We start from the raw sequence: 26,845 nt of genomic DNA, 5'->3' as shown, positions 1-26,845 counted from the left end.
CTACTAAAATAACTGAAGCCAATTGCCACAAACTGTACTACTGGGAAAATTAAGCGGAATGAAAAGCAGCGAGGCAACACAAAAGAGATTAGCTGCACATAACGCCATTCCTCACAAAAGAAAACGAGGGCATAAACTTGTATTTAAAGCTCAGAACCGCAGAGCCGTGTAACACGGCACATGGTACAGAGGAAGGGGAAGAGCAGAGGAGCAAGAAACAGGTATTTATTATCTCTGCCCCTAACTGCAGGGATTCTGAGCACAGCACAGAGCAGCAAGGACATTCAGCTGCAGCTTTACCATTATCACCATTACCTGGCCGTGCCAATTGGACCATTTCTATAGAGCTCATGAAATCTGACAGCTAGAAAGCTGCAATTTTGCACGAGCGGTTATTTCTGAACCCTTGCTCAAGATAAAGCTGAATTCAGCTCAGGGAAGAACCTCAGCACGGCCCGCAACCGTCCCAGAAATTAACTGGCAATGTCCAAAGATTCAGACCGGCACTATTATGCTTTAGAGACAAGAAGCACAAGCAGGAAATTAATCAGTGACGTATGTTTGTATTTTTGACTTGCCTAATTATAACTTTCCGCCCCAAAGCAACTTTCAGTATTAACTCAAAGTTTAAATTTCCTCTTCCTTCTACCTTCAGCTACGACCTCTTTCGCTCTCTCTCCTCTCAGGCCCTACTAAGATTGGAAACCTCATTTTCACAACAAATTCCCTCCCTTGCTGTTATCTGATAGCAACCCTCAGGATTGCAAATTTAATCACGATAACAGCCAAAAACCTCAGCACAGGAACCTGAACTCTCAGAGCCTTCACACCACTGGCAATAGCTGGTGTTCATTTACATGGAGGTAGCAGTGGAGAGCTGCTGCAGGGAAGGGAAAAGAGCTTCGTGACACGTTTGGTGTTATAAACATCCTTCACACCTTAGGAGGAGAGCACTGGGAGATTCAGAAAGCTGAACAAAGCAATGCCTGCTTTGTCACAGCCCTGTGGTTATTTGTAGACAGACACACAGAGCTGTACTTGTCACAGAAGGCATCTTCAGAAACAAGTGATATTAGGAATTAAAGAGGTTCCCCTAACAACCATTTTCCCTTCTGGAGACTGAGTTATTAAAATTTCAAACAATTAAAAGCTATTGTTTCCAAGAAACATAAATACACATTTATACGCTCCATTTGAGATTCTGAATGCTGCCTGGCTTCCTCTCCCTACAGCAACCCTCTGTGTGCAGAGGAAACAACAAACAGCATTCTGTACAGGGCCAGTGTAAGAGAAATGAACACACAACGTAATGCCACGTTTCTTTTGTTCTTAAAGGTGTGATTCCAAAGGCTGAGTGCTGAAAGAATAAAGTGTTAATACATTAAAACCAGACTTGGAACACCCCTGACACCCACGCTGCAGGATTCCCATTGCACAGGATGCTGCTGTTAGTGAATACCCTCAGCTGGACGGCACCATAAATGTCACTGCACTCAGGTGATGAAATGAAGGCTGAAACTCACCTGGCCACAGGGCTGTGATACGGCAACTTTGTGCACACTGCCTTTAAAATCTGAACTATTTCATGTATGGCCACTTACTGTAAGGCCCCTGATTTATTATCTATCAGTGTTCCCAGATAAAAGATGTTCCTTGTACCTGGAAATTCCTCTGAAGTAGCAGAGATTTCTGTGAGACTATCATTATCCACCTGCCACAGAGAGTCACGTTCTGACGGTGCAGCCATTAAGCTGTTGCTTTTTGCTATTTGAGAGCTTTGATGTGACAACATAAACTCTCCTCAAACGCCTTCTTGCATCCATCATCACCTTGCACAGACTGCGGAGGATAAGGCAGCACCCTTTGTAGTGATGCAGCTGAACTCACAGGTGTCATTTCATGCATTAATTAAAAAGAAATATAGCTCATAGTTAGAAAACAAAGGATACTGCTTAGCTAAGGGCTTCTCTACAAGCCTTTGTTTCTTCGCCGTTGTTTAACGCTTTGGGTTTTCCATACCATTTGTCTTTTTATATTTCACACTGCAAACAACGATGTCAAAGAGACAATTTCAGTTTACTTAGATGCCTCTTTAGCTCAGGCTGTTTTCGCTTCACCTCAAACCCAATCAGTCATTTGCATTTACTCCTGCAGCGGTAGAAATAGCAAAATTAAACAGCACTTTAAAAGTAACAGGGATCTCAGGAGAGAGGGGGGAGAAACACAGCAGCGTTTGCTAAGCTGGCAAAATGCCATTTGTCTTCTCTGACCTTCAGTCTTTATAACCTCTCCCTGTTAAAAAAAAGATCCAAACCTTATGATGTTCAGTTCTACCAGCACTACACACAAAGAGCTCGCGAGTTCTTTGCTTCAACCAACCTCAAACACATTTATATAGATGGGTCAGTAAAAGAAGTTGAAGTAAATGGGATATAGCTGCAGCTGAAACATCCAGAGGCCATAGCTATCCTGTAGCCTCAAATACAGGAATCAGACTGCCCCAAGCACAGATCTTCACACAGGGTGCCTGGATGCACGTGCCCTATTCAAGTAGTTGTCCCACAGGTAACATCCCCCCCCAAACCAGCCTCCAAGCAGCTGCACTTCATATCAATCCCAGCATCCCCAACTTCCTAACATCCTGGGCCTGTTTTCAACATCACATTTAACACACATCCCCGCTGTGTAAATAATGAGATTGAAGCCTAAAGTGCCTCTCCAGAGACTCTGGAAAGATGCAAAAAGTTACCCCAGCTGATGTTTATTACATGTTTCCTTATTGGCTACGTTTCTGTCATCAGTGAATTACACTTTTAAACACTGATGGGCTACAACTGCTCTGAAGAAATTCATGCAAGGTAAATGTTTGCTCTGGTCATTTAATAGCTGGAGTTCTCTACAGAAAAAGCCCTCTCCAAATTAATTCTTGACAGCCTTTTGGCCAAGTGAGATTTCAAATTCCATCACTGCAGTCTCCTCCTCTCTGAAACAAGGAAAGAAATCTGTATTTATTTTAATTCTGGTTCTTCTTGCAAAGGTTGGTTAATTGACTCCCAGTCCTGGGTTATTCATTACGAGATCAGAGAGATCTCCACTTCAGTTCTCTGTACTTGGTGCCGTGTCTGTCAGAATGTAATCAAAGGAGATTACTTCAGATGACATCTCTGCTTTTCCTAGAGGCAGAAAATTCATGGTTTCTAAGAAGCCGTGAGTAAATGAGGAGAGACAAGTAGATTTGAGCTAGAAGGGAATTCCAGCTTCCAATCAAATCTCCTTCTCTGCAAAATCAGTGCTTGGCACATCCAGCCCATCACTTCTATTCAAGAGATGCTGCTTACATCTGTGTCTACATTGTCCCCTGTATAAACACTGCACAAAGTGCTGCGTGGGGAGAGAATAACAGCACTGAGGGATTCGCACAGAAGCCAAATTTCCCAAGAATAACTGTTCAGTGGGGCTCATACACTGACAACATGGGCACCTGCACACACCTGATGGCACCAGGCTCAGCTTGTGACCTCCTACCACCAGCACAGGGCAGGCTCCCCGCTGACCCCCCATACCTCACCCCATCAGGCCTCAATCGCTGCTCAGATTTGTACCCTATTACAGACGGACTCCTTGGGATGCATGGAGGTAAAAATCATTCCCTGCTGTGGCAGTTTATGATGTTTGCTTTGCACTGCATGAGGAAAGGACACCTACGCCGGAGAAGACACGCATCCAACAACGAATTCCCAAGCCAGCTTCTTAAAAACACTCACCAGCTCCACATATAATCAAGCTCCACAATTATTCTAATTTGCACAATTAAGAGTTGAACAAACACTGTAAATGTAAATGGAAAACCCCAGGCACAGGCTGCTGCTGCTACCGGAATATTTTAAAATCCCAAATAGACAACCATCTCTGTAACAGCGCAACAGCAGAGCAACCTACTGAAACCCAGTTAGCAACAAATTGAAAACCCTCAAATCAAAAGCCATCCCACATCCACAGACAGCTGCTGTCACAGAGCCAAAAGCCAAGGCAGAAATCCTGGGCAGGCTGAGGAATGGGCTTAGGAGGGAGTCTGCCCAGTGGCTGGCACGCTCCTCTCATCACCTCATCCCCAATGGACAAAGTTCTTGACATTTCCAAGAAGCCATCTCACGCTGGAAGTGGGACACGAATATAACAGCAATACCCACAAGCTCTCTGCCCGCTTGTAGGCATCTACAAGAATGCTTTCTGCTCGGTTATCTTTTCCATCAAGCAAGAGGTTTCTCCTACTCACCGCTCCATGGCTTTGTCTGCACTAGCATCTTCCTCACCAGGCTTGCCATACCAGAATTTTTACCCGTCGTTGTCTAAACCTGCTCCGAACCAAACTGGGTGGAAGAGCTTAAAAAACCCTCCAGCATCCAGCCCCTGTGTCTGCCCGCGCCGGTCCTGCTGCTGCTTCTGTAGAGGCTGCACAGGCTCTGGATGGAGGAGGCTGCACACACACACACACACACACACACACACACGTGTGTGCACACGCACAGGAAGCTTGGAACTGAATCAGTGCTGAACGTACCGACTTCCTTCTTCATGCTCCAATATCTCTGGTGTAAACAAGTGGTGCATGTTAGCCAAGCGAAGCTGAAAAGTCCGGCAGGGAAGGACAAAAGCAGGGAGTGGTCCTGGCTAGAAGTAACTATTTTAAATACACAAACATCTTCCCGTCAGATTAAGCCTTACTTATACACTAGGCAAATTCTGAAGCCATTGTCGTGATAGGATAACTCAAGACAAACAGGAGACTCTGCTTCCTCCTCTGGAGAGCCTCCTCATTTCCAGCACAAAGCACCTCGTAAGCTGAGCACTGGTAAGAAAGACTTCACATCACTCCTGAAGGCAAAGAGGGAAAGGCTGATGCCAAAACGAGCCCTCAGGAAAGCACCACTGTCCCCAGCCCATGCACTGGGCTTGTATACTGAGCCTGGGTCCACATCAGAGCTGGTGGCTGGAACTCCAGTTCTGACCCCAGTCCAGCCATCGGCAGCCACCAGCTTCCAGCAGTGATGGCAGATGGCAGCAGGAGCATGCAGGGATGGGGCAAGAAGGCAATTCCATCCTCTCTGATGTTTAAAAGCAGCCTGCTTGTGCTTGGAGAGATGTCCCGCTCACCCACACAGCTCCAGGCTCCTTCAGCCTTCAACCGGCTTGCAATGCTGTTTAACCTGCAGCAGCTCCCACCTCTTGGCACACAGCACCCACTGCTTTCACACAGCAAAACCACTGCACCAGCTCTCCAGCAAATATCTTTGTGTCTAACACTAAGGAAATAATGCCTGACAGCGGTCTGATTTCTTAGACAAAACGACACAGTGGGCAGCAAGAGGCTGAACAAAAAGGAAGCCAATGGATCGGCAGTTCTTTGCTCCAAAATGATAAAAAAGAGCCTTTCTGAACGAGCTGCCACCTCAAGCCTTTTCAGAGAGCTGTGTGCTATTTTCATTTCTCTATCTGAGAACACTGTAATAATAAAAAGCTTTCTTCTGCTTAAGCTGGAACAATGAATATCTGTGTCTATTCAGCACATGTCCCTGTTATTGTCCTGCAGAACTGCCTTTTAGGTGCCACCTCTTCCCATCCTGTCTTTCATGGCAAACTCAATTCTCAAATCATGCCACGCATGTAAAGTAAAACTAAACTGCTGCTATTCCAGAAGGCACAGAATGCAGGATTGAAGGAACAGGGTCAGAAAAGACAGGCTCTTCCCTGTGTGTCAGTTACGTGGGTCCTGTGGTCAACCTGCACCTCTAACATTTGCATTCAAAACCAATTAATTATCTCCAACAATGAAATGAGAGCGCACATTTGGGCTTGGAGCTCCTACCACATTGATACAGATCCATATCATACAAGAGGGCAGTGCCTGGTTCCAACAGCCCTGTGCACACCCTGGGACCATGTAGGACCTTCTCTGATCTCTTGGGCAGCCCTTGAGGAGGTCCAGCTGCTCACCTTGTGTCCAGCAATAACACCATGCAGGGAAAGCAGCACTTGGGCATTAAGAAATCAATGTAACAGCCTGTTCTCATTTGGAAAAGAGATCTGTGCAGAAGAAAATGAGAGGTTTGCCGAGTCCAATACAACTCACTGCCTTAACACAAGTGCATCTACAAAAAGACATCCAGAATTTCACTGTTCAGTTATAATGATAATGCTGGGACAGCACTACACACAGATCATCCTTTCAGATGTGCCAGACAAAGGAGGCTTCACATTAATACCCTCACCCCTGCCAAGGGCTGAAACAATGGCCACGCAAATATTAACAGGGATTCCTCTGCACGGTGATGCTGCTATCAGGGGAAATCTCAGGAGACACCACTAGACTCTATGAAGAGTGGCAGCATCCTATGGAGTGATCACTTTACCTGGCATGCACCAAATCCATCTGCATGTTCTCCGCTTTGGTGATGAGAGCAGATTACAGCTCCTCATTAGCTCCGGAATTGCAAGGAGCTGTGCTGCCTCTCAACCTCAGCCTGCCCAGGTCCATGGCTCTCATTGCATCTACCCCTTTGCACATGCTTTGTTTAGGATCACATATCTATGATACAAAACTCTGAACCAAGCAACCAGGAGAGCGCTGAGATTTCAGGTCACGTTTGAACTGAGGATCCACAAACACCTCCAATACTACCAGCTTCACCAGAAAGGAAGGACATCCTCTCCCCAACCCTAAATACTCCTTCCATGTGCTCTTCAAAAAAAAGCTGACATCCAGCACACTGACCCAATGTTTTCCATGCGTTTGCCCTCTGATAAGCACACAAATGCTTTCTGCTGGGCGTTTTCCCTGTTAACCTTCCTGAACAGAAACAGAAGAAAACAGAACCTAATGCAGTAGGTAACGATACTAAATATAAGCAGTGAGTCAAGTTACTTGGTTTCTCAGGCACTCAGCTGAACGGGTCACTGTAGAAGTCCACAGCTACCAGTCCCAGATCCCAAAAGCTCTGATCACTCCTCATTCTAAAAGCAAAATGCCCTTTTGAAATCAGAATGATTACTCTAAACCTCAATACGGGTGGCCAAGTGATAGCATTGCTTTACTGTCAGTGTAAGCACAGAGCAAGCAGGTACAGAATAGACATGGGGCATCCAGGAGACGGCTGCAGGTCCTTTGGGGTGGCTTTCAAGGTGGGTTTGGCAAGGAAACTCTTGGTGGTTTGGCCTTTCATTGGCTCAGGTGCCTCCATAGCAGGGTGTGGGGCAGGCTGCTCCCCAGCACAGCCACAGGAAAAGCCTGGAGTGCTCAGCCATCCCTGAAAGAACAGTGGCACAGTGACAAGGAGGCAGCAGGAGCTGCTTCCTGCAATGCACAGGGAGGTGGGAGGCTGCTTTTGAAACTGAGAAACACACACTTCCCAAAAAAGAAGAGATTAAATATCTCACTGATGGGTCAATGGAGGAGATCAACAACATGGTAATAGTTTTGATCGTTCTTGAAGTATTTACATAGTCTGTATTCAAAGGCCTTAAAAAAAGAAGATAAAAGACTTGCAGGTTATTAAAAAAATATATATTCATATTCACATGTTCATTTCTGAAGCTTACAGATATGCACCAATTCCCCACCTTCCACACCTGCCTGGAAAATCTCATCTAACTCTGAACATGATACGATAACGCTTTATGAGATATCTGTAGGTAATAAGATCCTGACAGTGCCGCCAAGAGCTGTGGGTGCTCCATCCCTGGAGGTGTCCCAGGCCATGGATGGGTCCTGGACAGCCTGAGCTGGGGGGTGGGTAGACAGCCCATTGAAGGATTGGGACTGGAGGGCTTTGGGGTCCCTTCTAATCCATCCATGCTGTGATTCTGTAGGAAGAGAGGGGCCACATACAGCTCCAGAGATGCGCTGGTAAGACAGCAAGTTGTATTTGAAGTTGTATCCTCAAAGAGGTCAAAACTTAATGTCACTATTAACTTACAACAGGACAAGGGGGAGGGAAGCAGAAGTCAAGTACAGTGAGTGCAGACATCTGTCCTTAGGGAAGGGATCTCCAGAGCCATCCCAGCAGCTATAGGCTGTCACTGCAAAAAATTCCCCTCCAGACATAAGCTTCACAATGCTGGAAATGAGAAACACTTGGCACAACGTACACGATGAGCAGATCTTGGCTGGAGTTAAACCAGTATCTTGAAGAGGACCAAATACAAAGTCTATAAAGAAGGGAAAGGTTTTCTATTCCACCATAAGGAAGAACTTGCAGATTCTCTCCCACTCTGCTCTCTGTCCTGCAAGACAATTGCTTATACAAACGCTGAAGGAAAGGCAATGCTCAAGATTGCTTTGGAGCTGTAATTTGAGATGCACACTTCTTTAAAAAAGACAAGAAGCTAAATTCAGAAGATGGGAAATCTGAACTGTGAGGAAATGTCTTTGAAAAATGCACAAATTATGTCACTGCCAGTAAAGGGGAAAGCCTTTGTGGCTGACAGACGGCCCCGAGTGCCAGCCTGGCAGACCTCAGCTGCAAGGAGTTCTCAGCAGCCTAATTGCCTCCGTTAGCAGCTGAGTGAATAAACCAGAATCCGGGCAAACAGGAAATTTAGTGGAGACGGAATGAGAAACAGCCCCCGGTTCACTGCGCAGGATGAGGTGCTTTGCAGCAAAATGAATAATAAAGAGATTACAGCTCCTTAAACAAACCGCACTTCTAAAAGTGAGGGAGGAAAGAAGGGAAGGGGGAAGTCAGTGAGAGGGAGGAGGGAGGAATCCTCATGCAGGATTCTGCTGTCCCTAGCCCAAGTAAATAGATGTATATAAGCTGGAATAGGGATTCGGTGTTCTCCTTTTAAAAACCATTTCAGATTCTCCTTGCTGTAACTCCATACAAGGCTCACGCTCTTGCAGTTGGCAGACAGCTGCCACAAAACCCATAGTTAATCCCTAAACTTGAGCACATTTGCAATGAAAACAGAAGAGTTCAGAACCACATCGGTACCTTGTAATTTGCCCTCCGAAATAAGCCCTGAAACCAAAGGTAACCCGTGTGCAAAAGGATTTATTTTTCCTCAGGAAACCTCAAACGAGTGTTTCAGTCCCATGTCATCAAGCACATCAAAACTATCCGTTTTGAGAAATCAGGGATTTTTAGACTGGCTGTGTGAAAGTCTGACTGCACGGCTTTGGGAAGTAATACTCTGTCCTGCAGTGAAACTGGAAAGCAGTTGGTTTCCAATGCTTTGCACGACTCTTCCTAACCTACCCCTACCATACTCCTACCATAGTGAAGTCTTCTAGAGTAGGTGGGAAGAGAAAAGCTGCACGATGCCACGGTCCAAAGTAAATCTTACCTTCCCATAAGGCTTCAGCTCTGTTACTAAATTGAAGGCAGGGAATTTCCCCCTTTTCTGCACTTCAGTGACTACCCAGCAAGAAGAAACCAATGCCACCCACATTCCTCTCCTCCCTCCTCTACAGACGTCTGTCTGGAAGCAAGAAGTTTATCAAAGCAAGAAGCAGAGGCAGCGCTGCTGAAAGAGCTGCTCCTTCTCCAGAAGGAACAAGGAATAACTTCATGCACGAGCACCAATTTACCTGTTGAGAAGCAGAGCTGACGGCCACTAGCCACTTTCTTGTGTCTGTGACTTGCAGTGGCTGCAAAACTTCAGGGTATAACCCAACAGCACAATCAAAGCACCTAGAAGGGGTTAAGAATCCCAGAGGGATTCTAGAGAATCAATAAGGTTGAAAAAGACCACTCAGCACCACTGTGCCCACTATGGGATGGAATACAAACAATACACAGCCAAAAGTTCACTTACTGAGAGAGTAGCCTCCCCCATAAGGTTAAAACCATTCTGGGACACCATTTTCATTTAAAGGCGAAAGGCACTTTGAGCCCCAAAGCACAATCTCAAACGCTAAATCACCAGCACCACATCAATAACCTGCTAAGAATTAGCTGTGCAAAATGCTTTTGTGTAAAATGACTGCATTAAGGGAGATTGGGCAGGTGAGTGGAAAACTTAAACCCCCTCGAGCATTTATTTTCCCATTTATTTTCCATTTATTTCAGTGCAAATCTGGAAGTAGAGTGGGTGACAACAATGGCTGTCATCATGGCAGAGACATGAAGCTTTGCCTTCTACTGACAGCCATTGGAAAGCTTTCCTGTTCCCCGACAGACTGAAAAAGAGCACAGGTAGAGGACAACAGAGGGAACATCACCGCCAAAAGAATGTTTTTTCTGATAGGAAATGAGCAAGATGGCACACGGCAGCTGTAAGGAAAGGAAGCCCACAGACAAAAGGGACAGGATGAGATATACCATGAGCCACGCAAGAAGGAAATGAGAGAGGAGGAAGAATAAAGCTGGTGTGGCTGTTTTGGGGGTGGGGGAAGAGGTGAAATGTAGGAATTGCAACAAACGAAGTGTAAGGAACTGATTCATTCCTATGGAAACCCTAAGGGACATGATGGTACAGGTATTTTTCACCTCAGCTAACAAGCATGCATCCTCAGGCTAGTAGGTGTCAGGCACATTCTTCCAGAGTCTTGAGGAAATATCTATACTGGAATTAAAAATAAAAGGGAATGTTAAGTTAATCTGCCATGCAATCTGAATCCTGGTGTATAAATAGTGGCGATGGAGACAATGTGAAGTCACAGGATTAGTGAGGCCTCCACAATGCAGTTAGCAACAGCTGAGGGCTAATGCTGGAGAAACACCAATGGGCTTAAGAATGCCAAATTAAGTTTGCTTGCACAGTTGTTGCTAATAAAAATATGAAGCCTTCCTCTCCGTCTGCTCGCCTCCTCCTCCGGCTTACAGCACTGAGCCAATGTGATGACAGTCAGCCCAAATGCAGCCCCCCCAGGAGCCACAGCTCCATCAGTGGTGTTCTCTATGCAAACGTGGCTAGGAAGGGAACTGCAACTACAGAAGTGTGGAACAGTGAGCCATCACCTCCTTATGGAATAATGAATGGTGCTGTTAAAAATAAAACTGACGCTGCAAAGAACTTCATTTCACTCAGGCCACATTTAGAAGTCTAGCAGCTATATCTCATTTGCCTCGCTACAGCAGATTAACAATAGAAATTCTCAGCTGGCATTGAAATCAATGGATTTCCTTGCTGTTAGTGAAGTAAAAATCACAGTGCTGCAATTCATAGTGATGTTATTGTAGTGGAAATGATTCCGATACCTGAAGACAGCTCCTGGCATAGCAGGGAGGTGCTGGGATCACTGAGATACCCCGAGAGTCCCAGCAAAGTTATCCCACAGCTTGAGAGCCATCCTTCAGAGGCACATGTGTTCTCAGCCCTTCTCTTGAGTAAATGATACTGTAAGCCAAGTTTAGCTGCTCGGGTCAAGCTTATCCAAATTAGCTACAAAAGCTATTTGCATGTTATCTACAACTTCAGATTACTTTATCTTAGTCCCACGCTGTGATTCTGGAGAACTGAAGATACTTTGGAAAACATTTGACTTTTCCAAAGAATATCACAGAATATCTGCTTTTTAATGGGTAGATGGGATGTAGATATTGTCAAATTCATGCATGGCCATCAGTCCTGCTTAAATCCCCTACAACACATTGATTCTACTTGCAGCCTGGACATGTTCTGTGTTGCTCTGTTTTTCTAACTGCTCAGAAGAAAGGAAATAGCTCTCCATTACTCATCTCTAACCCTTGCAACAGGAAAACGTAGAAAAGAAACAGCAGTGAGGAGCTCCTACATCTATATTACGGATTATTCAATGCATAGGGAAAGCTATTTAAAAAGGAGGCGGATGTAGAAGGCACCAAAAAGTGTGAGGAAGACTGCCCAGTTCCTTGGAAAGACTGTCACGTTATTACACTCTCCTCAAGGCAAGAACTTCAGCTTCTTAAGGATGAGCAACAAGAAAAAGAGATAAAGAAAGAAAGGTGAGGCAAGTAGTCCTCAAGACCAGCTTACTCACAAAGAAGCCCTGGTAAAAAACATGCAGTATTGCCTGCTACCTGCTTTCATAGGAAACATGGAATGGTTTGGGTTGGAAGGGACCTTTAAGATCATCTAGTTCCAACCCCCTGCTATAGGCAGGGACACCTCCCACCACAGCAGGTTGCACACAGCCCCATCCAACCTCACCTTGAATGCCTCCCCAGAGGGGGCATCCTTGCATCTCGCATGCCTTTCTCATATATCTCTTCACCTATATCTCAAATTTAAAGAAAACTGCATACAGCTCGGATGGTGTCTGGAGAAACACAACACTGTGCCAGCAGCACACAGCCACAGGCAAGCAGTTAATGACATGCAGCACAGGTGGCAGGAGGGACTGCACACACTGCAGTCCCTTTGTTACCGGGGTTGAAGGATATCAAATATTTATCTCATCTGACCAGCACATGTTGCTCTGGCACACTTACAGCTTGCAGTCACAGCTTTCCATCTGAAAGAGAGAGGGAGTTTTTCATTTTCAATTCTACATTTCCAAAGGAGACTGAAAGATCAAATGTTGGTAGAAATGCAAACACAGCCTGAAAGGATCCCAGATAAGATGTTAGTTCTCACGTTTTTATCATCAGGTTTGCAGTGAAATAAGATACTTGAATTATTAAATCTCTTTTTTTTCCTTGCACCAATGTCATTCTATCAGATTTGCTCCAAAAGAAAACAGAGATTGGAAAAGATCTCTAAGATCACCTAAGTCCAACCCAACCCATCCCCTCTGTGCCCATTAGCCCGTGTCCCTTAGAGGGAAACCTTTCCTTCACACTTCCCCACATTGAGGAATGCAGCCTGTAAATAAAAACAAAGGTTTAACAAAGCCAAGTGTTGCTACATGGCACACATTACTTTATGGGGAACAATTCAGACCTGTTGCAATGCTGAACTCAGGCCCTCTCACTTTCCAGTCATTCCCATTTGCCATGGAGGCAGGGAATCCAGCCTGGCTTGGATGTACAAGACAGCATCTTGTCTGGCACTGTACTCATAGCATCATAACTATGATCTGGGCCAGACATAAGCTGGGTGGGTAATGATGGAGAGGAGAAAAGCACGGAGCAGAGAGCTGCTGCGAGGTGAGGTGTGGAGGCAGCTGCCCGGGGAGTTTCTGCTCCACTGAAATCCCTAATGAGATCTGGATGCAAAGGAACACTTCAAAGCCACTCACTGAAATTCCGCAATTAAATTGGAGCAGATTGTTCGAAACGAGCTTCAAATGATAGAAATTGGCCCCGAAGGCTCCTTGTAGGATTACCTTATTTAGATAATCAACAAAATAATAAGATCGGAGGAAAAGCGACGGGAGCAGCACAAATATCCTACTTATAAAAAGCAACAGCACAGTTCAGCCTTCAGAAGTCATCTTTCTGCCTGCCTGAAACAATAGGACTCTGTTCCTTTGTGCTCCGAGATGGTTTATTTCAGCCACCACACCCAGTTCTGGGAAGGGCACCACGATAGCCGCTGATTTGTTTGCAAGATGGTGCAAGGTGAAGTCCAAGTGAACGATATCATATCCTGTTTGATGCATTTAAAACATTAAAAATCTCAGTAGTAAACATGGGAGCTGAAAAACCAGTTAGTTACTTCATGTCAGCAGCAGATTGAAAAGCAAAGTAACCCTGCCATGATGGAGCACTGCAACATGTGCTAAGGGCACCGAGCGGCCAGGGGCAGCAACAGCAACCCAGGGTCACCAGCTGCATCCACACTGTGCTGGCAAACTACAGCTGATGTGGGACTTGGGCTCAGCAGGGAACAAGTGGAGCTCAGATCTGCTTTATGTAGCTCTTGGATGGCTGCTGGTCCTAATACCCCCAGCTTATTTCCATCAGTGACCTAGAAATGATAGACAAATGACGCTGACGCAAGGCCAGATGAAATCCAAGCAAACCAGTCCATGTGCTGGCAAGGGAGGGTTAATTTTCCTTCTGGCTGTACATCACAAGGTACATAAGGTCCCTCACCCAGACCAAGGACCCAGAGAGGGCAAGCTGATAAGTTTTAAAGTCAGTTTTGTGTATGATCCCCATGCTTGCTGCTGGCTGGAACAATAAAGGGATCGCAGCCAAATGAGCATTACTTCCTCCAGACCGTCCTTTAAAAATTAAACTCCATAAAGATAACAGCAGCCCTGTTCAGAGCTAATTATAGCAGGAACGTTAGAGTGCCTAGAAGTATTGAGAAGGAGGTGGTGGGAAAGGAAGGAAAGGGAGCCAAGGGCAAAGAAAACAACAACAAACAAACAGGGAATGGCAAACTTGTCCTGTGGTTGTCCTCAACCTTTGGGCAGTGGGTTGGAAGGAGGGCACTGAGAGTCCCTGAGCTGGGAAAGAGCCAAGTATACACCGCAGCCCTACACACCAACACAAACACAAGCTATATGCAAGTAGAAAAGCTCCTCTCCCTGCTTTCTGTCCTGCTTTCTAAAGCCCACGTGCAGACCAAGAAGCTGTCAAGGTCTGAGCAGAGGTGCTAGGCTGCTTTATTTGGGCTGGTGCAGAAGGTTGCTCCCTGCAGAAGAAACAAGTAACTGTGAAGTGGGAGAGATCCCGAAGCCAGCAAGCCCCTGTGGCAAGCAGCTAAAGAGAAATCATGTTCCAGTGTAAGCTGGGCTTGCCTTTTCCAGTCTTATCACTTTGTTTCTGGCCCTGTAATTAAATGTTTAACTGCAGCTGTGGCAGTGTACATACTAACGGCTTTTTCCTTCTACCCCTCTGAACTGGGAGGCAGGTGATCCAACTAAGGTAGGCTGCCCATTTTGCTGGGAGTGGCCAATTGATGAACAGAGCAGCCTTCACCGCAGCCTTCACCCTGCTCTGCAGCTCCCTTCCCGTCAGCAGCACCGACTGTACCTGCCCAATGGCTCAGGGAACCAACCTCTGCATCCACAAGGGATGGGTACAGCCCATGACCCCACAGCTCCCCATGCTAGGCACATACCTATGTGCAGCTGGATCTCCTTGCTCAGGGAGTTGGGATAAGCACTTGATCAGAAAATAAAGCTCAGAACTGAAATGTACATCAAAACACCCACTAGTTTATCACCATGTCCTTCAGAGAGCTGGGGCAGTGCTCATGCTCCTCAGAGCCCATGGAAGTCAACACGATATTCTCCATGCTCTGCCTCGCACAGCAGGTGCAGGCAGGGGGACCGCTGCTCACAGCCAAGATAAAGTGCAGTTTATCTTTGCAAACACTAATATTCATCAATTCCTCCTGCAGATAAAGCAATAAATGTTTGCTTCCCCCAGATGGAGGGAGCATTATTTAAACCGCAGTAGTATTCAAGTAAATCCCGGACAGATGGACCAGGATTCAGGGACAAGTGAAGTTGCTGTGTTTATGATAAGGGAATTAGAATGACAGAAAGCCTCTTGCTGGGAAATGTGGGATCCGGTGGATTTGCATTTGCTTCATAAAGAACGCTCTACAAACACACTATTCAAGGTCACTGAGCCAGAACGGTGCAGAGGGTTTGAGGCCCACCTGTACAGCCAGGGCCACTGAAGCCTCTCCATCTCTTCCGGTTGAAATAGTGCCCAAAGGAAGACAGGATTAAAGAACATTCAGTTTGTTTCTAACTTAGCTACATGTTACTGAAGATGAACTTACTTACTGGTAGCCAGCAAAGAAAGAGTCCAAGGTGTTAACACCACAGCAGACCTGACGCCTTGTGACCAAGGAAGCCACATTCATCCACTTCAGCAAATGTTGACCGAGCCATTACTCAGGCACAGCTTCAGATAAGGCACTGTGACTGCAAGCTGCTGGGGTCCCTGCACTCACCTGCACATAATGCATGGGAGCAAAAAAAGAACAGAGAAAAGAGCAAGTTTGCACATACAGTTAGGTGAGCAAGTAGATGCACACAGGCTGTATTAATGAGACCTCACAGAATCGGCATTCTTCTCATGATTCTGTTTGGTTGTTTGTTTTTAAGGATGCTATCTGATCAGATTAACAAGGCTGCAGGGTGAAAAAATAAAGACAAAAAGAAACCAATCCTACATATATTAACTCAGGCAGCTGCCAAAACTTATTTGGAGTGTTTAAGTGGACAAGCAGACTGTGCTAACATTTAACCAGAGCAGCCAAGTTTATCGAACAGAATCTGTGCTACTCCAGGCATGCCGGCTGATCCCATCCATCTTCTTTACACCACACTGCCACGCTGCTGTTAGTTCAGTTTGACTATGCACCTCTAAGAGCAGATATTGGTGACTGTGTGCTCACTACACTTCTAACAAGGCATTTTATTTGCCCACCTGAGAAGCAGCTACGTGCAAGCTAACAAAGCAATTCCTTTCCACTGTGCCTATTTCTTGCTTCCCAGCTAAGCTGCAGCCTGCAGCCCCAGCAGCACCAGCATTGCAGGAGGCTCTTGCTATTCAGGAGGCTCATGCTTTGCAGGAGGAAGGACTCAGCACAAACTGTTTTTTCATATCTGGATGCATTTGGAGCAGATGGGATGGAGGATGAAATATTACAAGTTGCTTCTGTAAGGACAGAAAAAACACAGAATGATGCCTGTGCATGGCTTAAAATAAGCAAAAACGTTGCTTCCTGGAGGTCATTTTCAAATCCGAGCAGCTTTTGCCTTCATTGGCCACCGCTACTTCACCACTTCCAACAGGAAACGCAGCTCAAAAACACTGAGAGTATCAACAGCTCAGTATTTGAGATAGGAAAAAATAACGAAGCGGTATTCCAGAAAGTGGCTTTTTAAAGCACATTCCTCAGCTGCACGCACAGGGCACCCACTGGGGGCTGGGCTAGACAGAGAGCAGCCTGCACCCAACACAATTGCCTGGAGACATTACCTGCTCTATTTCTAGAGTTGGAGCTGAATTACCAGGTGCTTGCAGCATCCTCTTTTCCACTGCTCCTTCATTCCAGGACACTCCATGACACAAAATCAGATTTGGCATAAAATCGCCCTTAGAAGCACTCTTTCCTTAGGAAAGTTCTATATATTGATGCCTTCAGTAGTTACATGAGACAAAATTGCTACTAAAATAAAATGGCAAATAGCAACTCAAGTGCAACAAAAGATTCAGGGACAGGGGTAGGGATGGGTTAATGGGTAGAGATGGGTTGATGGGTAGGGATGGGTTGATGGGTGGACTAGATGATCTTACTGGTCTTTTCCAACCTTAATGATTCCATGAAAACAACCTTCTAAACCAGCCTTGTTCCATCACACCTCCTTGGCTCTTGTTGGCACGACAGGCCAGCACTAATGGAGATCTTTATGAAATCTCTGTGTCTCCTATAGCTTTGCCTTCCCCAAACATTCTTTAAAACAACATAAGGCTGCTTAACACACAAGTGCAAGAAGCATTTCATCCCTACAGTAAAGCTTAACTCTTCTGGCCTTATCAGTATTTTCATTAGAGGTGCTTTTAACTCCTATCTTCCATCTTTATTGCTTATATCCATGTTGATGTTGAAACGCGTTTAAAGAGTGCACCAGATCACAAGCTGAAGGGCTGCTGTTTTTCTCTCTCAGCTTTGCACAAGTTTCTTAGAACTCAGAAACAATTTCTTCCTGAAGCTGTTCCTCTTCACAGCAGACTGAAATTCCAAAGGCTCTGTTGTTTACTTCCTCATTTGCACACAATCCTCCACCCTTCGTTTTTAAACTGGTGCAGTTCTGAGAACGCCTCATTTCTTAACAAGCTGCTGCTGAAAAGTCTGAAGAAAGCAGAATCATTCACGACAAGCTTCAGCAAAAATACCATAGGAAAAAAAAAAAAACAAGCAAAAAACACATCTAAATTTCACTGCTTAACTTCAGTACTAATGGATGGAATCACTGAGAAAACGTCATGCATTTTATCCATGATTACTGTTACTACACAGGATTTGATAGAACGTTTGGACAATTATTCAGTCCCTGTTTTGCAGTTGCCTTAAATGAGTACATTAAGCTACTGTACTTGCTGCACCTCAGCTTGAAAAACCAGCCCTCCATCCCCAAACAAACCCCAACAGCAATAGAACAGGCAACAGAAGGGCAACGGAAGGATGGGGCTGGAAAGGAGACGAGAAGCACCAGTTGCACACGCTACAGCTCATGATTAAGCCAGTGTTTTGCTGGGAGGCTTTGATTTGACTTCCAGCCTTCACACAGCTTTCCAGAGCTCTCCTACTCACTGCCCATTAGCTCAGGACAGCACACAGCATTACACAGGCACCAGATGACAAAAATCCAAAGCTACTGATGGGAAGGAAAAAAAAAATCAGGAAGCAGAGGTGTTGAAAGAGATGGAGTGATGATGAGATTGTTGTGGAAACAGAGCCAGTAACTAAGGCAGTTTCTGGCTACAAAGGACAGGCTGCAGAGGATGCACACTAAGGTTGTGCTTGGACCACAACTGCTGACAAATGATGAGAGCGCAGAACAGCAACAGGAGAAAAGGGAGCTGCATTATCAAATCCAGGCAGGGTGACAACCTGGAAATTCAGCAGCTGCTAGCAAGCTGCAGGCAGTGCTGGGCTCTGCACAGCTCCCTAATCCCTACCGGTCCTGTGGTATAAATACCCTGCTTCTGACTTCTGAACTATCCAAGCCTTCAGCTACAGCACCTGGGCTCTGCTTCTTATCACAGGCCAACATTAACCAGACCAAACAAACCTTGTACAGCGCAAGACTTGTTTTCCAAGGTGTTAGATGTGACCCACCAGCTGTTTCCCAGACTCCTGAAAGATTTAAACGCAGTACAATGAGATTTCTTTGCATTTCCTAGCAAATAGGATAAAGAGTTAAAAAAAGAAAAGAAGGGCTGAATATGCCCCAAGTGTCTTCTGGAAATACAAGCTGGCTTAAATACAGCACACAAGAACAGCAGAGGCAGCATGGCCTGGGACATTGCATGGAGCTGGAAATACCTACAAGCATTCCTGGAAACAGATCTGCAGAGATGCTGAGGATAAGGGCTGCCATGACAGCCCGGGTAGCTCACTGAAATATTCAGCTGCTGCTGACAGGAGGGAAGGAAAGGATATTATTAAAATGTTTATTATGATAATACATCGAAATTAATTTGAAAAACTCTGCTCCTGCTACACAAGGCTTATAATGAGCTTATAGCCTAAACACTGATGCTTTGTCAGATTAGGAGTCTTTGCTTCCTTTGCATTTTTACAATGTGATGTAGCTACACGCTTCCCCCACCCCCCCTTTCTTTAAAGGAAAATCTCCTTTAATTTTCTGTTAGTGGGGACACGGGGCTAAGGAACAGAAGTGTCAGCCTTTCAAAGGCAACAGGATTTAGAAATGAACGGAGGGGAAAATATCCAGTTATCTGTTAACACTGGACAGTTTTTTTTCAAGCAAGTTAATGTCATTTTCCAGCTCAGGGCTTGCCAATGTTGGGTTACAGAGATAACAGGATTTACATGATCGCGACAATTTTTAAAATACCCCATCACTATTAGTAATTTTTACTTGTCCTGCAGACAAGTCAAAGCAATTTTCTACTTGTCAAAGATGATAAATCTGTGTCTGGTGACACTGACAGGTGGATTTGTCAAATCCCCCTTGAAGTGCTTCGGTTGCTGCTTTCAGGCTGTGCTGTGCTCCCAAGCAGGGCACGGCCAGAATAAGGGAGAGCTCCTGAGGGCCCCCCTCTCCAGCACAGGACCCCAGTCCTATGTGAGGAAGGAGGAAAAGCCGCAAGAAATTATGTTTAACTTTGCCATACAAAAGCTGAGCTACGTCCCAAGAAGTACAAGGCAACTCCCAACTCACAGCAATCCTGTTTCTCACAGGTCATCCAGGCTTCTTCCTGAGCTGTCTGGGAGTGCATTCTCCCTTCTTCACATCACACCCAACACATAAGAAGCAGAAGAAAGGCAGCAGCACTTCAGGCTGAGCACATGCCCAGCAGCAAAGCACAGCCCTGCATAGCCGGGGTGATACTGTCGGTCCTCACTGCACGCTGGTGGGGTGGGAACGATGGCAATCTGTGTTAGTGAACTTAGACGTTTGGTATTAGCGTAATGCAGACACAAATGTAATAAAGTCATTTATTGGAGCTGTGAAGTGCAGCTGTTCTTCCTGTCTTGCCACCCACACTGTGCTGCAAGCGCCGAGGCTCAGACCGAGGGGTGAGGCAGGGAAGCCAAGTGGGAAAATGGAATAAATCACTTGGAAAACAGCTGGATAGTAAAAATGGTCAGCCCTTGGGCTGGAGATCTACTCTAGATCCTGCTGTTTTACATTACCATTAACTTGAATGTAATTGCCATCTGAGTAAGCAAGCTACATATTAAAATAAAGACACATGTAAATTAATCTGAACTTATTTCCGAAGATAAGCTGTCACTGCTGCCAGAGAACCCAGAGCACATTTGCTCCTAGTTTTGACAAAGCAAGAAGACTTTCCCCTGAAAGTACTGGGATTCTTTTAGAAAAGTTCCTTGCTTATTAAGTAATTCCCTCTGTCATGAATAAGTTATGTATTGTCACACTCTAGAGAGACAATTGTGAACAGAACTGGAAAAAATGGCAATTTTCCATATCACTTCTAATTCGGGATGCATTTGTACTATTAAGGGGGAGGGATAAAAAGAAAACTGAGCAAAGCACAGAGCCAGCCAACATCTCTTTCAATCCTAGAAACCAACAGCATTCAGATTAGAACACAGGTTTGAAGCAGACAAAGGGGGAAAAAATGCAAAGGAATAATACCAGCGATGGCTCAGAATATTAAGGCAATGCCAGATTGTCACAGCTCTGGAATCGAGCACTGATAATTCATTACAGCTCCTGTTCAGCTTCCAAGCAACAAAACGTGTCTGCGTGTGTTGGAGAACAGATTTGCATTCGTTGGTTTCTATTCTCTTATGAAGAGTAACACTAAAGAAATGAAAGGATAGAAATTAATAGCTCTCCCTCCTGGGTTTCACCTGCCTTACTGGATATTTCAAGCAGAGAAAAGGAATATCCGAAAATTAATCTGCAAACCACTAAAAGCTTCCACATGCCATGACTGCACACAAGCACGGCCTCTGTACCGAGCTCACCTCCAACACAAACAGCCCCTCCTTCAGCCTGGACCCTGCTGGTAAGAAATGTGCAGAAAGCCGCTCTGTCCAGCAGCCTACTGGGGAGAACAGCTTGACACCGCACCGCAGCTGGCAGCCACTTCTTTTGCTGAATTCTTCATTTTCTGCCCAATCACATCCAGTTCATTTAACCTCAGAGTCTTAGAGAGGCTCAGCCCGATGCCCTGTGCTCAGCTTTTGAGGCAAAGACTCCAAAGCAGTTACTTTGGGCCACACTTTTGGCTACTGAAGCCTTCCAAGCACTCCATGTACAAGCACATGTGTATCTCACATTGATACCAATGCATCACTTTTAAGTAATACAAGGCAACCAGAGTGGGAGTGAGGAATCTTACGCATAACAGTGAGCTGCTACTCGTACCACTGGTGAGCAGCTCCAGCTGCTTTCAGTTCTTCATTCACGCTCTGCTAAGGGTTTTCCCAATACAGTGCAGCGCTGCATGCACAGCACAAATGGAGCAAAAACAAGCTCACCCCCAAACTGTAACAAAAGCTGGATGTCACCTCTGCTGAAATCCACACTGCCATTTATACACACACACACACAAAACTATTTTCCTTGTGGCTTTGCTGTTACAAGCAAGAACCGCACAGTCACAATCAAAAGCACAAACAAACAAACACAAAGACCGAGCTGCTCTTTGGATCCAAAGCCACTTAACCAAAAAGCCATTAAGATTCCAGGAGAAGGGCCCGTGTGGGCTTTTTTCTTCAGGGTTAACCTGTGTTTACATCAACACGGCACCTAAGAGGAGGATAAAAGGGAGGATAGGGAGGATAAAAGCCTCAAGTCTTAAGGGACGATGACTACAAACACAAAGCTACGTCCATATTGTGACATTACAAAAGTGAATTATTCTTTTCCAATGATATGTAATACTTTGAGGTATTAATTCCTTCATAAGACTAAAATAGCTAAATGCTATGCAGCTGCTGAAAACTGCACATCTGCATTACATTAACTGGTTTTCAAGTGTCCCCACGAATAAGCAAACGCATACCTCATGCCCCAGATAAAAAGCAAAGGCACCACTAATTGAAGAGAGAGATACAGCTAAGCCTTGAGCTGAATCACCACTTGTGGAAATTACAGGAAGAAACCACAGGGAAGAATGCAAAAGAATATCCCAGAATGAGTAAAAGGAGCAGGAATTGGGATGTTCCTTCCCCGAGCTGTGCAAGTAATAAGTGCATGACACATCGCCGGCCCCCTGAAAGGACAAGGGGCAAATGCAGTGTCCTCACAGACACACTTCACAGCAATGAGTAACAAGAGCTCCAAGGAAACACAGGCATTTCCTTCCCCAATTCTCTGAACAGCCACCCCCATGGATCTCAGAATGACCAGCAATAGAGCTTAGGAAGGAAAGTACCTAAAAGTCATATGGTTGGTGTGACCAAAGGCTGCCCATTCAGTTGGGTCCACATTTCTACCTACCAGCATGAAAAGCAGGTGAGCAAATTTCAGATGTTTCTCATGGGAGGCACTTCCTTTTGGAACAGAATGAAAAAGAAAAAAAGAAGCAACCTTAAAGTGGTGAGGTAGGTCACAAAGAAGCCACATCAATGAAGTCTGGAAACAAAACAGGGAGGGATACCGTGTCAGCTATGGAATTGAGTGGTTGTTATAAATGGACATCAAAAGTACAACTAGATCACTGCAAGCAGTGAGCCATTCCATGGAGGAAACACAAGCACATGGCACAGGATGCTCTAGGGCTTCTCCTTTAAGTCTCTTGCAAAGCTACTGTAGTTTTGTATATAACCCTGTGGGGTTTTGACTGAAACAGTAACCCTCCCACACTCCACCAGTAACAGTAGATCTCAACCCAACCCCACACCTCTCTCCTAACAGTTGTAATTCAGCAAGCTTCCCTAAATCACCTTGTGCCAGCTGGGCACAAGACAGATTCATGAATGGATTTGGTGCTTATATTCTACAGCAGGATGCACGTGACAACTAAAGGATCCCACAACCCAAACAGCAGAGCCTGGGCTGATCCTACAGAACTTACTACCCACGCTGTCATTGTGAGCACAAAGAACACTGGGTGCTGTCAGTCATCCCTTCAATAACAGCTTAGACAAAAAGTGCACGTCTATGTTAGCGTAACCTACAACCACAGCAAGCAGTTTCTCAGCAAAGAAGAAGTAGGTCAATTTAATTCTTGGCACTTGTTTATAGGAACTCCTACCTACTCATATGGGAAACTACCTCACCTCTCATCAGAGAGCCTTCTATGCATGGAGCTGATGTTGTTTCAAAACCATCCTGAGAACAGTCAGGTAACTGCAAGGAAAACACTTACATCCCTTGATAGTAACAGCTATTGCACTTCAGGTTCTTCACACAGACAGGGCTTACAAGTAATAAAATAAAGTCAGAATATATGACTGAGGAGATAAGGATAATTCACAGCTGCTTAGAAGCACACACATATAAGTGTGAGCCAACTACACGTAGGTGAGTTGACTACACACAGGTTTGGTGTTGATAGCCATGCTAGTTTTGCAGAGACCTTTCAATTTTCACCCTATTCTGTTGTGTTGTTTTTCAAGCAAGGATTAAAAGCACACCGAATTTTTACACCCTATCCTTTTGTCAGAGCTCTTTATTTCTGCCTTGGTGACACCCCCCCATTTTCCCTGCTTTCCTCCCCATCAACTACTCACCATTGTGAGCAAAAAGATGGCAAACCATTCCAGAAAAGTACCATGAAGCAAAAACTGCTCAGCACTATTTGATGAGGAAGCCTAGTGCTTTCCCAGCGCTGTGCTTGGGTTGCAGCAGCCAGGCTGCACAGCCTGAGGTACAACCTACAGCATAAATAAAACATGGTTCTCGGGAAGCTTTTTGTCTTCTCCTCTTGCAAAGTGCCTGGGCTGCACATTGAGATGAAATACCAAACTAATATGGAAAACGAATCCACATCACTCAGCTCCCCTCACAAAGCCAACAAAACAAAGATGTTTTACTCAGCAGCACAGGATTTCAAATGCCATGGAAAGTATGGTAGAGCTTCAGGTGGTATAATCTTTGCTCAGTTGTTTTCCAGCCTCCATCTGTGATGCATTTTCCTCTACAGTGAAGAGTTATCTTCTTGGAAATAACGATTTAGGCACACACCTGGCCCTGTACACAAATGGAGAGGAGTTAATCAGTACTGGCTGTCCAACGCCCTCCGTGCCAGCAGCCCAGCCTGCTATCACTGCAGTGAGATAAGTTTATTACATTTTGAAGGTCAACGAAACTTCACCTCTGTTGCTGCCAAAAAAGGGAGCGAGCAGACATAACCACCTGAATGGAAGCTTCCCTGTGGAGCATCCTGCCCTGCTGACCTGCAGATCTGACAGCTAATGCAGTATTTGAGAGGATTATTAATAGCCACAGGAGGATCCAAGCAAAGTAATAGGCTTAAAGGTATCCCAAATGCAAGGCACTGCAAATCGAGCTATGCAAGCAAAGCACTGCAGAGGTCTCAGGAGATCTGACTTCTGATGCGTGTCCTTAGGCGAGTTATCTGACCTACTTGTGCCCCGTTTCCTCACCTTCCTACATCTCAGCAGCTCTCTCCAATAAAACCGCTGATGCTTCAGATGCACTCACACTGCAAGACAATGAATGGTGTGAGTAAGTGTAGCTGATTCAATTTTATTTAAACCCAAAAGACTTGGGGATTGCATAAGGCAGCACACAAAACTGAAGAAGCCATCATCATTTCACTCCTCTCGTCTATTTTCATTGACTTCAGCCTCTCTGGCCATGCTGTCCCAGGATGGGAAACTCCTGTTCCCATATGGTGTGCTGACAAGCTCAGCATCTGCACTCAAGCTTGCACTAAAGAGTCAGCTCAGGTGTGAATTACCTCTGCTTATCATAATCCAATCCACTGAGTCAATGGCAACTTAATTTGGAGATGCAAAACTCCGATGATCGCCAGCCCTGAAGTGCTCTGCTGGTAATGAGGGCCCCATCATGCAGCAGGACACTTGGGGCAGTGCCCTTCCAGAGCTGCATTCCTCCAGCATTAAACTTCCTCTTGAATGCTGCTCTGTTGTCTTTTATTCCTTCATGCCAAAAAACCCCTACAAGAAACCCAGACACAAAGACACAAAGCCTCTTCTCCCGGCGGAACGCATCCAGCATTTGATGTGGCAGCCTATGCAAAGCATTGCTTCCTAATTCGTTTCTCCTTGTCAGAAACTTCACACCACAATCTGAGTTGTCGCCTTCTTTTCCAGGACCCACTCTGTGGGTATCGTGCTTCAACTGGTACCCAGAGTACAGCAAGCTTCCAGAACTGGTGCCACAATATGGCTTTTTATTTTTTATGGTTTTTTTTGTTGTTTTCCCATGCAAATCACACTGGGAAAAGGAGCAAGCTGAAGGGTTCTGCTGAATGCTTTGGACCTACTGCTGGGAGGGACTTGGTGGTTGGACTCAGGGATCTCTGAGGCCTTTTCTAGCCCAGATGATTCTACGAAGCCTGATAGATGGGGGGTCACTTTTAGTCTCTAAATACTTCTCATCCTCCAGCAATACTGGCTCCCAGTCCTGTATCTCCTTGTGAGCACATCTCCAGGCACACAGCCCCCTCCCAAAACACTCTACCGTGTAATTCTCCATCTCCTTCGAAACTTATTCACCATTTCCTTTCTTCTTCAGTCCAGACTTCAGTATCCAAAGGCAGCCTCCATCTGCAAAACACCACGCACATCTACAGCACAACGCCGGGTAAATACAATGAATAACCTGAACAAATAAGAAAACAGGGCTTTTTCAATTAAACTACTAATGTCCAAGAATGCAGACACGGCACTACGGGAAAGGAAAAGGTGCCTGCAAGTTTTAATCAAGCCAGAACCGAACAGTGAAGCATATGCATTCTTATGCAAATCCACAGCAGACGCACCGCACATCTGCTGAAATGGGAGTCGTTTTCCCACAGTTTGCAGAATTAATGTGTTGAACTAAGTGGCTGCCTGTGCTGGCAGTGTAAGAGCTAATTTTTAATGGGGCATTCCCAGCTGTAGGGAAAAAAACATAATAATCCTTTAGATAATACAGAGTCTAAATCCAAGACGTGCTTTTACATTTACTTAAGCGCAAAGACCTCCCTCCACCTCCAAGAGCTCATTACTTGCACTACTCCAACTTGCCTTATAATTAAAAATAATCCAGATTCATGGAGAAGAGCCTTTCTACAGTTTTGTGACCTTTTGAAAAGCCATTAAAGAGAATTAACAAACGTGATTCTCTCCTGATCATTTCTGTAATGGCTTTCCGAGATGAAGAGAGGGGGGACAAAGCACACAAAGGACTGTTAGAAGTTTACTAACCAAAACGCAGTAATTCTTCCCTTCCTTTGGTTACTTTTCTTGCAGACACAGATCTCACTTCCATGATTACGATGAACCTTTACAGAGGGCTTTGAAAGAATTCAGATGAGGGTTTGACTCGGTGACCTTGGGGCTATGAAAGCATATATGCCAGAAAAATGCTGAAATCTCAGCTTCTTCTCCCCCCCCCCCCCCTTTTCTTTTTAAATCTATAAATATCAGTTGAAAGGAACCCATGATCTCATAATAAGCCAACGGGTCATAGTTACGCTCCCGTTATCTCTCCCCTTTTTTTCCCTATTGTTTAAAAATAGGAAACAGCACCGCATTAAAATGTTTGGCCAGAGACAAATCGTGCGGCCGAAAGGCAGGAGTCAGGAAACTGGGTGTTTGAACATCATGTCATCCTCGTTTTCCCCGGCACACACCAGAATTGTTG

At 45.3% G+C, this 26,845-nt stretch overlaps 1 protein-coding gene across 4 annotated transcripts in view; it reads right to left on the bottom strand.

Annotated features, from left to right (window-relative positions):
- RASAL2 (RAS protein activator like 2) overlaps positions 1–26,845 on the bottom strand; it is a 138,215-nt gene that overhangs the window by 106,469 nt on the left and 4,901 nt on the right. The window contains exon 1 of one of the 4 annotated variants that reach the window (XM_015869603.2): positions 4,277–4,456. The exons of the other annotated variants lie outside the window; for them this stretch is intronic. Coding sequence (XP_015725089.1) covers positions 4,277–4,325 — 49 coding nt within the window. The 5' untranslated portion in view covers positions 4,326–4,456. Of the gene's footprint in view, positions 1–4,276; positions 4,457–26,845 lie in introns of those variants that run through there. 4 annotated transcript variants of the gene reach the window in all.

The sequence above is a fragment of the Coturnix japonica genome, chromosome 8 (genome assembly GCF_001577835.2).
Source record: "Coturnix japonica isolate 7356 chromosome 8, Coturnix japonica 2.1, whole genome shotgun sequence".
NCBI lineage: Eukaryota > Metazoa > Chordata > Aves > Galliformes > Phasianidae > Coturnix > Coturnix japonica.
This window is presented reverse-complemented; position numbering and strand designations above follow the sequence as displayed.